Source organism: Pseudonaja textilis, chromosome 16, assembly GCF_049901715.1.
Source record: "Pseudonaja textilis isolate UNSWEBS1 chromosome 16, rPseTex1.2, whole genome shotgun sequence".
Lineage (NCBI taxonomy): Eukaryota > Metazoa > Chordata > Lepidosauria > Squamata > Elapidae > Pseudonaja > Pseudonaja textilis.
This window is the reverse complement of record NC_142005.1, coordinates 5,957,046-5,969,061: the sequence shown is the minus strand read 5'-3', so window position 1 is coordinate 5,969,061 and position 12,016 is coordinate 5,957,046. Positions and strand designations below refer to the sequence as shown.

The 12,016-nt window shown below is 45.4% G+C and overlaps 1 protein-coding gene across 1 annotated transcript in view; it reads right to left on the bottom strand.

Moving 5' to 3' along the window:
- RTN3 (reticulon 3) overlaps window positions 1-12,016 on the bottom strand; it is a 40,774-nt gene that overhangs the window by 24,650 nt on the left and 4,108 nt on the right. The window contains exon 2 of the mRNA XM_087913709.1: window positions 303-389. Within this exon, the coding sequence (XP_087769835.1) occupies window positions 303-389 (87 nt within the window). The remainder of the gene's footprint in view (window positions 1-302; window positions 390-12,016) is intronic.

Here is a 12,016-nt window from a genome sequence, read left to right as displayed (position 1 = left end):
GACCACAGGCTCAGCAAACGGGCTCCATCGACTCTTTTCAAAAGTCTGTAGAGATCCTCAGTCACCCTGAACCTGGGGTGGGTGGGTGGGGGAAGCACCTTTGGGGACAACCTTTTCAAAGATTTTTGCTACCTCTCCTGATTTTTGGGAAGGCCGTGGACGAGCAGCCTTGGAGGTCCCATTTGCAGGTTGACCGAAAAAGGGAAAAAAAACCTTCTCTTGTCCCCAGTTACAGCCTCTTTCAACATTTTTCTTTCAGAAGCGGGGGGGGGGTGGATTGTACAAGAAAATGACAGACTTGCCTTGTGAGGTCGAAAAGAGAGAGACAGGCTGAGAGGAAGTAACAAAGGAATCTGAAAGGGAAATACATAGGATGAGACGTGGTGACCCTAAAAGAGGAGGCAAGCAAGTATACGGTTAATCAGGAAGGTGCCGAGACACCTGTTCTCAGGTGCCCGTCTGGAAAACAGCGGCGGGAAGGAGGGGTGGTGATGGGAAGAATGGGAGGCTGCTCACTCACCTTGATGCAAAGTACCTATTGAAACCCAGGGCACCTGCCCACTTCTACCCTTCTGCCCCAGAAGGGAAAAGGACAGGCGTGGAACATGAGCGTTGACTTAAGTGGTTCAGTTTTTAAAATTAACTTAGGGAGCAAATTTCGCTTGGGCATCGTGGAAAGCCAACAGCGTAGGTGGCCCCTGACTTCTTAGAGACCTGACTTCTTAGCCTGAGCAGGGGGTTGGACTAGGAGACCTTCAAGGCCCCTTCCAACTCCGTTATCCTTACGACCATTCTTGCAAAACCTCTGTTGCTAATGCGAGACGGCGGCTGAGCGAGCTGTGCCCCGATGAATGACCTTTCCTTCCGACAATTGTTAACTGAACCTGGCTTCCCCCTCGACTTGGCTTGTTCAGGGAATGACATGACCCCAGGACACGGCAACCGTCATAAGTAAGAGCTGGTTGCCAAGCGGCACTGGGATGCTGCAACGGTCACAAGCATGGAAAACCTTTTTTTCAGCACTGCTCCAACTTCGAATGACCGACAAAGTAATGGCTACAAGTCAAGGGCTGTCTGTAGATGCTATTCAACAGGGCAGTAGGAAGGTGATAGACACTAGCACTTATATACCGCTTCGCAGCACTTTTACAGCCCTCTCTAAGCGGTTTACAAAGTCGGCCTCTTACCACCAACAATCCAGGTCCTCCTTTTACCAACCTCGGAAGGACGGAAGGCTGAGTTCAACCTTGAACCTGGTGAGAATCGAGCGGCCAAACTGCGGGCAACCAGCAGAAGTAGCCTGCCGTACTCCACTCTAACCACTGCCCCACCGTGGCTCAGTAAAGTTTGGGTGGCTGTCTTAAAAGGGGAGGGGGAGGCGCTCTAGGAATGGGCTAAATCGGGGGTCCCAAAAGGTGGAGGGATCACTGGATCAAACGATATCCAAGGTCCATTCCCTTTACAAAATAATTACAAAATCCTAACACCGTACACAACCTCCCCAAAGCCTCCATCCTTGGCCTTCCAAATCAATCTTTGGTTCAGCGTGGAACAGACGCGTCTCAAAAGAACGTACAATTGGTTCGGCTTGGCAACTATCTTCCTGAGAGCATGCTTGATGAAAAAAAGAAAGAAAGAGAGAGAGAGAGAGAGAGAGAGAGAGAGAGAGAGAGAGAGAGAGAGAAGAGATATTTATCCAACCTTTCCCCAACTTCAACCAGTTTGGGAAGAAAGAAAGTGGAGTAATGTGCCCAAACTTGAGATGTACCAATTTAGCAATGCTCCTGGCATGATGCCCGGCACTGAAAGCATCCTAGTCCCTCCTCTTCACCCCAAAATTTCGACACCCAACCTATTTAATCAGCCACAAAGAATGACTCTTATCTTTGCCAAAGACTAGTTGACAAGGCGTTTTTGGGGGTTTTTTTTGGGTTGGCACCTGGAGGCACTGCAGGAGGCGGGTTTGTCTCTGCTTTTCACAAAAAGCACATTGTACGTCCTTGGCAATGCGCTGCAACCCACCCCTCTGGCTCCGGCCTGCAACGTTACGGGGCATCAAGAGCACACACAAACACGCTGCACTTAGGGAAAAGAATAAATGAATGATGAGAAAGCTTTTTTTATAAAGCTGGTTATAATCCTCCCCGCCCTGCCAGGGTATCTCCGACCTCAGCAGTCCTCCTCCAAAGGAGCAATTCAGTCTCATTGGGTCACGAGATGAGAGGAATGTTTATTCAGATTTATCGGCCCTTGCAGAGATTTGCAACCCCAGCAGTGGTGAGTAATGCAGAGGGCGCTTTTGGTGGCTGCCCGGCTGGGATTTCTACCCAAGTGAAGCCACTGTGCTAAAGCTTTCAAAACGTTGGGGAAAGGTTCATTGGAAGAAATAACTTGATTGTCGCAGAAAGCGTCAGCAAAATTTTGAATAGAACAGAATAGAATCTTTTATTGGCCAAGTGTGATTGGACACACAAGGAGTTTGTCTTGGTGCAAATGCTCTCAGTGTACATAAAAGGTACATTCGTCTAGAGTCAAGAATCATTAGGTACAATACTTAATGACAGGGTACAATAAGCAATCAAATCATACTAGGAAACAGTCAATCGTAAGGATACAAGCGACAAAGTCACAGTCATACAGTCACAAGTGGGAGGGGATGGGTGATAAGGAGTGACGAGAAGATTAATAGTGATAGTAGTGCAGATTTTGTAAATAGTTGGACAGTGTTGAGGGAATTATTTGTTTAGCTGAGTAATGGCATTGGGGAAAAAAACTGTCCTTGTTTCTAATTTGTTCTGGTGTGCAGGGCTCTATAGCGTCGTTTTGAGGGTGGGAGTTGAAACAGTTTATGTCCAGGATGTGAGGGGTCTGTAGATATTTTCACAGCCCCCTTTTTGACTCCTGCAATGTACAGGTCCTCGATGGAAGGCAGGTTGGTAGCCATTGTATTTTTTCTGCAGTCCCAATCACTCTTTGAAGTCTGTGTCTGTCTTGTTGGGTTGCAGAACCAAACCGGACAGTTATAGAGGTGCAGATGACAGACTCAATAATTCCTCGGTTAGAATTACTGCGTACATTTCTTGCCATTTTCATTTTACTCAAGTGTCCTGAAGTATAGCGAAGGAACCAAAACTTTTACAACAAGAGCCATAGGATAACAATCACACACACACACACGAATAAGCAGAGAGAGAAAGAGAGAGAGACAGAGACAGAGAGAGATGGCTTAAAAAGCTACCCAACGTTTTAAATAGGTTGAGCTCCTGAATAAACCGGTGCTGAGCTATCGAAATGCCCCAATAAAGCAGTCACATTTTTTTCTTGATTCAACAAGAGCTAAGGGAGCGACCTAGTCAAATATTTAGCCCGCTCTTTGATTTGCAAACGAAATGCTAATTTAACTTGCCAAGCAGCCATTTATATGCCCCTGCTACATCCTGCAAGGCAAGCGTCAGCAGCGACCCCATTTTGCAGAAAGGGAAGTTGAGGCTGGGGGCGGAAAATTAAAAGTAAAAAGTAAAGCTGGCCACAGGCTATCTAACCGACTCACCAGGAAGATTAAAAAATGCAACGGGGCCCCCTTTTTATACGCTGCTGGTTACTACTTGATACACACAAGAAAAAAAATATATATATTTTTTGGTCTGCTTTTCGAAGAGGGGTTGGGTTGGTAGGAAGCCAACCAGCCTGACGAAGTTAACATCTTAAAAAAAAAAAAAAAAAAAAGGAGGGCAGATCTAATCAGGTCTAAATCTTAGATCTAATCTGAGTTTAGCTGTACATTTCATTTACGTAAGCCTGTTTCTCACGTTCTGATGCAGTTTTTCAGGCTCTGCTCATCCCGAGTTTGGCAAGTGGGAAATGTTTAAGCCAAGTTCTCCCACAAAGCAAAGCTTGGAGGCTACTGAAATCCATCCCTCGCTGCTTGAAATACCAGCTCCACTGTACAAAGAGTCCTTGATTTACAAACTATTTGTTTAGCAACTGTTTGAAGTTACAACAGAGGTTTAAAAAGAAAAAGGTGACTTGCAGCCACTCCGCGGCACTTACTACCAGAAGATACAGGCATCTCTCGGCTTACAACAATTCATTTAGTGACCGTTTGAAGTTCCAGAGCCACTGAAAAAAGGGACTCGTGACCGTTTTTGACACTTGTGACCGTTGTGCCAACCCCATGTCCAAGTGAGCAAAATTCAGATGCTTGCTCCATTGTACGACCTTCCTTGCCACCGTTGTTAAGTGAACCATTGCATTTGTTAAGTGAGTCACATGGTTCTTAAGTGAATCTGGCTTCCCTGTTGTTTTTTGCTTGTCAGAAGGTCGCAAAAGGCGACGGCGCGACCGTCATAAATTTGAGTCAGTGGCCCAAGCGCCTGAATTTTGATCACATGACCACGGGGAGGCTGCAATGGTCGTTAAGTGTGAAAAACGGTCCTAAGTCGCCTTTTTCCCATGCGGCTGTAACTTTGCATAGTCACTAAGTGAACTGTTGTAAGTCAAGGAATAACTGTAGGCCCTGCAGAGAAGAGCAACCAGGTTGATGAGGGGACTGGAGGCTAAAACATACGGCGAACGGTTGCAGGAACCGGGCCTGGCTAGTCCAGGGAAGAGAAGGACCAGGGGAGACAGGAGAGCAGCCTTCCAGTAGTTGAGGGGCTGCCCCAGAGAGGAGGAGGAAGGGGGTCAAGCTATTTTCCAAAGCCAGACAAGGAAGAATGGATGGAAACTCATCCAGGAGAGATTCAACCTGGAAATAAGGAGAAACTTTCCGACAGGGAGAACAATCAACCAATGAAGAGAAGTTGTGGGAGCTTCATCCCTGAAAGCTTTCAAGAAGAGACTGGACCGCCCTCTGTCAGAAATGGTGTAGGGTCTCCTGCTTAGGTGGGTGGTGGTGGTGGTGGGGGTTGGACTAGAGAACCTCCAAGGTCCCTTCCAACTCTGTTCACCTGTACCCTCCCTCAAGAGGCAAAGCCCCCATCCTTCCCCTCCTGATGGAAGTGACTGCCCGTGTTTACTGAGGCTCTTCGGTCAAGTGGAGAGAAATTGTCCTTTCAAAAGGGGGAAAAAAAAGAAAGAAAACAGGAAAACAAGCGTTAATGGCCGTTTCATTTCGCTGAGGCAACCCATGGCACGCTCTGGTGGATCAAAGTGGAGAGCCGCGCACGTGACGAGGGCCGAGGAGGGCGTGGGGTTGAGACAGCCTTGGAAGGCTGCCCTAGAATGCCTTTGTATAAAAAAGCACACAGCCCGTATAGTCTCGGGGCAAATGAGGCAGAGAAATGGGGAAAGCAGGGATGTGTGGCTGCCGTCTTGTGTAAGGCCCAATTTATCCAACTGGCCTGATGCAATAAGGGCTTGAGGGGTAGAAACCAGGCTATAAACGCGCTTAATCGAGGCTGTTTGAACTCCGGGACCAGCCTTCCTGGTGGTTAGGTTATAAAACAACAAAAAAAATGCCAGCACCAAACCCAGCTGGCAATATTATCAGCCTCTTGCAATGCCTTCTGTGAGCGTCACAGAGGACAACACCCCACAAGGACCCACCATTTTGGCTGCTTATTTTTGAATACACTCGTTCTCTTTTGTCCGGATGGTGGATAGTTAAACAAGCCAGAAAGATTGGGAATGATCACCTTCAACTTCTGTTTCTTTGAATTTCTACGTCCTTACAACTTTTTTTGGCTGTGAGGGAGGGCACGATTGTTAAGCAAATATGAAGAACGGTTACAGGAACTGAGCCTGGCTAGCCTAGGGAAGAGAAGGACCAGGGGAGACAGAAGAGCATCTTCCAATATTTGGGGGGCTGCCACAGAGAGGAGGAAGGGGTCAAGCTATTTTCTAAAGCACCCGAAGGCCAGACAAGGAACGATCGATGGGAACTGATCAAGGAGAGATTCAACCTGGAAATAAGGAGAAACTTTCTGACAGTGAGAACCATCAACCGATGGAACAGCTATGATAGCATCATCACTTGAGACTTTCAAGAAGAAACTGGACTGCCATTTGTCAGAAATGGTGTAGGGTCTCCCGCTTGGATGGGGGGGTGGGGTGGACTAGATAACCTACAAGGTCCCTTCCAAGTCTGATTTATCTGTTAAATGACGGAAGGTCTCATAGTTAAGTGAATCCAAACTTCACCCGATTGACTCTGCTGGTTAGAAGCCGGCAAGAGACAAACCCGATCGATCCAGGATGCTTGAAACCATCCTAGCTACACCGCCTGTCACCAAGGCACCCCGACTTTTGATCGGGGATCTGTGGCATTGGTAGTACGTGCAAGGAGCGGTTGTGAGTCTGCAGGCTTCGCCCATCGGCTGGCAGAGTCCAGGCCTTTGTGCCAGTCCTTTGCACTGCCAACTTCTTACGGAGCCTCATCGTATTTATATAGCCTCACCTTTGAACTCAAGATTCGTCCAAATCCATTCAGGGATGACCTGGCTAACCTTCACAGCCTTTTTTTCTGCCTAAAAGGCATTCTCATCCCTCCTTTTATGTTTCACTGCTGCCTGTATAGCTGGCCATTTCCCCAAACCAAGGTAGATGTTCCCTTTCTCTGCTGCAATGGCAGGATCTGATCTCATACTTCCCAGAACATCCTTTTGTTTCCAAAGCTTGGTAGCTTTTCAGATATATCCCAGCTGGGGAATTCTAGAGTTGAAGGCTGCTTATCTTAAAAGATTGCCAAGACGGACGAACACAGATTTCGGGCCTAAACAAATAAAACCAAGGTCTGATTTGAAATGATTATTCCCACTGTAGAACATCTTTAAGGGCTGAAAAATGACCCGAGGGCAAACTTATTTTTCTGATAAAAGATTCTTTAGTGTTACTCAATTCTCAGGAAGTTTTTTTTTGGTTTTTTTAAGTGGCAAGATAAGGCAAAAGAACTGGAAGGAAACACTTGTGTTTTTCTTAAAAGTTCAACACTGCCAAAAATAATATAAAAACACACCCCACTTAAGGGAGAGCAACACCCCAGTTTTAAGGATCGAAGTATAATTTCCCTCCCTGAAAAGTTCACGCAGATTACAAGAATTACGAATGGTTTTTAAAAGGTGCGGTTTTAGTGCTTCGCTGTGGATCTAGCACAAATTCCTGTCTGACACAGATCAAGCACCGTTTCCTTTCATTATATTTTATTGGGAAGCCACATTGGCTGATTTTAAACATGGCACTGGACTCTTTAAGCTGTAGTTTTCCAAGCACAAGATGCGAACCCAGCCGGGCAAATCGGGAAAGGTCAGCAAGTTGTAATTTGTTCTTCATGAAAAGTTTATGAGCCTCCGAGCTTCCCTTCCACCCTCTTATGAAGGTCAGTTCCCTCCCATGGAATGACTAAGGCAGTCGGAGTTGGTCAAACTTGGCCTTTGCCAATTAATCCACATCCAAATCTATTTGAAGCATCACTCCAACCGAAGGTTTGAGGGACTGGACAGAACGGTTACAGGAATTTGGGTCTGTCTCTAGTCCAGAAGTCTCCAAACTTGGCAACTTTAAGACATGTGGACTTCAACTCCCAGTCTTAAAGTTGCCACTTTTGGGGGACCCTTGTTCTAGTCTAATGAAAAGAAGGGCAAGGGGAGACATGATGGCAAGTCTTCCAATATCTGAGGGTCTCCTACGAAGATGAAGGGACCAAATCATTTCCCAAAGCACCACAAGGCTAGACAAGAAACAACGGATGGAGACTGACCAAAGAGAGAAGCAACCTAGAACTAAGGAGAAATTTCTTGACCGTGAGAACAATCAACCAGCTTGCTTCCAGAAGTTCTAGAAGCTTCATTACTGGAGGCTTTCAAGAAGATTCTGGACAGCCATTTGTCTGAAATGGTATAGGGCAGGGGTCTTCAACCTTGGCAACTTTAAGACTTGTGGACTTCAACTCTCAGCAAAGCTGGCTGAGGAATTCTGGGAGTTGAAGTCCACAAGTCTTAAAGTTGCCAAGGTTGAAGACCCCTGCCCTATACCATTTCAGACAAATGGCTGTCCAGGCTCTTTTCAGGGTCTCCTGCTCAAGAGGGGGTTGGACTAAATCGGATCGTACTCCTACATATTTTCATTTTCATATACATACATACATACATACGTACATATATATATATATATATATATATATATATATATATATATACACACACACATACATACATACATACATATACACACACACACACATATATATACATACATACATATACATATACATATATATATATACACTTAAGTTTTCGCAGGTACTTACATGTATGGCATTCAGCTTTGTTCGGGTATTTTCCCACGTCATTGTAGTTGTGCTTTTAAAGTTGTAGCAACGTTTCGGCAGAATCTCAAAAACTGAAACCACTGTAAAAGTCTGACTCACAGACGAACCCAATACAGAAGCCTGATGATCGCAGATGAGATTCTGCCGTTGCTACAACTTTAAAAGCACAACTACAATGACGTGGGAAAATACCTGAACAAAGCTGAATGCCGTATGTATGTACACACATGCACACACACACCATACATGCATACACACAAACACACACCATTTTTTATTATCCTGATCCTTCCTCTTGGCTAACAAACCATAAAACTTATCCCATATTTTATAATAGTCCGATTTAGCAGTGTAAGACAAAGATGTGTGTTAGGAGGATTGTACCATGTTCAGTGGTTTTTCATGTATATTTTTTGTTTTTGTTTGTGTTTAATTAAGAAAAACTTTTTTTTTTTAAAGAAAGAGGGGGCTGGACTAGAAAACCTCCAAGAACCCTTCCAACTCTATTATTCTAAGCCAGGCTAGGCGAAGTGAAAACTGGCACTCAGGAGAAGAAAACACAGTCAAAGCTCATCCGTTGCTGGCAAAGGCGTGAATTAACTATTCCATTTCAATCCAGACAGAAAAAAAAACCGTGTTATTTCTTGCCTCAAGCTTCCCATTCAAGAACGTTACATTTCCAGAACACAAAAAAACGAGTTTGGGGGAATTAACTTTCCAAGTCCTCGCCTTTGTTCCAAACAGAAGCAATGCGATGCTTCGCGCACAGCTTCAAAAGAAACACCCAAACGGACCGTAACGTTGCATAATTCATATTTATCTGGCAGTGGAAGCCTGATGCAGCATTTCAAAATGTCTGTGAGGTTGAATGCCTCTCGGGCAGACCTGGCAAGCTCAATCCTTAATTCTTTTAAAAAAAAAATCAGCAGGAACTAGTCGAGCCCTTTCAGGCCCAAACCGTCATAGGAGACGGCCGATGAAAACAGCTTCTGTTTACGAGTTTAACAAGAGGGGTAGTAGAAAACCAACATTAATCATGCTTAATAAGGGCCCTGCTGGCTGGGGATAATGGGGCCTGCCTATTGAAAGGGTTTGCCGTGAGCTATAGAAAGAAACCGACAATCGCAACATGGAAAAATTAACTGTACTTCAACTGTCTAATTCTGGGATCGTCTTTGAGTTCCCGCTCAACAATTCAGAAGCCAAAGGCAACCCAAGAGTCAAGAAACTGAAGACTGGCAGGGAACCTTCCAGCAAGCCCAAGGTCTCTGAACCGGTTCTACAACTCGTGTAGAAATATGTTAATTATTACAGCTCCTTAATTTGCCCACTTCTTGCCTTTTAGTCATCATTTACTAATCTGGCAAGTGGTACTCCACCCTTACAACAGGTAAGCCCATGCTATTCTGTCTGTAGATGTCCCTTTCCAACATACTTGTCGGTAGAGGAATTCCCACACCACCCAAATATTGACAAATTCTAGGTTTTTAGACCTCTTTACGTTGCAATCCTAATGGGTTTAACTTCACACAGTCGGAGGGACAAAACCTTTCCCATTTTGCATTTCGGTGCCCAATAGGCCAAAGGAAAGATTTCCGCCACCCCAGAGATGATAAATTCATAGCATTAGCTGGAATTTGGCCCTCATTTCCTAACAAGCTGGATTTTTAAAATGGGTTTAAAGCACACCCTTCTAATACGAATATTTATACTTAACCAACAGACACCTTGCATTCTTTCTTTGAAAAGTGTAGTAGTCTTTGCTGCTATTAAAGTGGTTTGACATTTAAAGTTTTCTAGGGGAGACCACAGTGGTGGAAATCCGTGTCAGAAACAGATGAATCCAACGTACTGGTACTCTGTGCATGCAGTCCTCAACTTACGGCCATAACTGAACCCAAATTTTTCTGTTGCTAAGTGAAAGAGTTGTTAAGTGAATTTTGCCCCATTTCATCTCTTTTCTTGCCAGACCAGTTAAGTGAAGCACTGTAGTTAAGTTAGTCACAAGGCTGTTAAGTGAAATCTGGCTTGACTTTTGGTCACAAAAGAGGATCATGTGACCCTGGGACCTTGCGGCTGTCATAAATACGAGTCAGTTACCAAGTGTCTGAATTTTGATCACGTGACCATGGGGATGTCGCAATGGCCGAAGCGTGAAAAACGGTAAGTCACTTTTTCAGCGCCGTTGTAAATCCGGTCGCTAAACGAACGGTTGTAAGTCAAGGACTACCAGTATAATCTGTATGGGATTCATGAGTGAAAGGCATTACGCATTTCTTTTTTAAAATGGAAATGGAAAAGTCCAAAGAGGAGCCTGCTTGCTTAAGAAAACAACTGTGTGGATCAGGGCTGCCGATAATTTTTGCAAAGTCAATAAAAGGTGAGCAGTGACGTCTACGTCGGTTACACCACCAATTTTATTTATTTTTTTAATTACATGTTGGATTCAAAAGAAACTTAAGTTAGCCTTCCTCTCTGGTGGATTTAAATCAAAGCAAGCCACCTGTCGTGGGAAGGAGCCCCTCCACACACACACGCACCCAAAAGCATTCAAGCCCTCCGCATATCTTGTTGCTCCTACAATTTCACAGATCACGGCCGACACAAGCTTCCATGCTCAACTTGGCATCCCAAAGAGGTAGAAACCTGATCTCTACACACCATCTGGAGCCATTCGTCGCCCCCGTGCCAATTTCTGGCTTTGTCTGGTATTTCTGCAGAGCAGATGCTCGTGACACTCTTCAAGACCTCCTAAAATTATGTCACTGTTTGAAGTCGAGACATAGGGCCGGCTGTTCATCAAGGCTGATTGGGCCTCGCCCCAACCAAGACACACACACACACACACAGACACCCCTTCTTGGTGTGTGTGCCTGGAGCAAATGCCAGACATTTAAAAAACGAGAAGAAAAAAAAAAACCTCCTCCTGTGTTTGTCTTAGCAACGAGAAGGGACGAGGGAACACCTGGTTCTGTGCATCACACTTGAGCATTAAAATGTGACCCGTGGGCGTAAACCCATTTTCCATACCGAAATGCAGGGCGTCACAAGCGAATGGGACTTAATTCGAGAAACGGCAGCGAACCCAAAAGCGATGGCGATGCAATATATAATAAACACAAAACTGCCTGGATGTTACATTTCATATTTAAATCGTCTTGTGGCAAAGGCGTGCCTTCTCCCGGTTACCAACCGGGGCCTTCGCTCTCCGGGTTGCCTAAAATAAGGGAGATGGTTTCAAATGGGGGAAAAAAAATCTCTCTTTTGTGATGGCATTTCATTTATGGAGGCACACGCACACAGACCTCGAAAAACCTGCCTGGTACCAACATCATTACTCTTTGGGGGCCCAGGCAAAGGTTTTTATTTATTTTTTCTACCCGGGGCCCTTCTGAAAACCAGGTTAGCGTTGGAGAATTTCAGAGTGTTACTTTACTGAGACGCTATGTTGTATTACTGCATTTAACACCGCAGCCCCCCCCCCACCTCCAACCGCACTGCTTACAGCAGAAAACTGCAATAAAGAAAGACACCAAAAACCACGAAACCGGCAATGCTACGAGGCTTCTTGGAGAAGGCAAACCACGGGCCAGCGCCACTCCGATTAAATGACTTGGAAACTTAATCGTCACCCAAAGGACTTGATTTTGGTCGTGGGGGCCTGGAGACGGGGACGCGCGCAGTGGGCAGGCGGGTAGAGAAGGGAGTTCGACCCGAGAGCAGTTGGCTTGGAGGTGCAAAGTGTGTCCA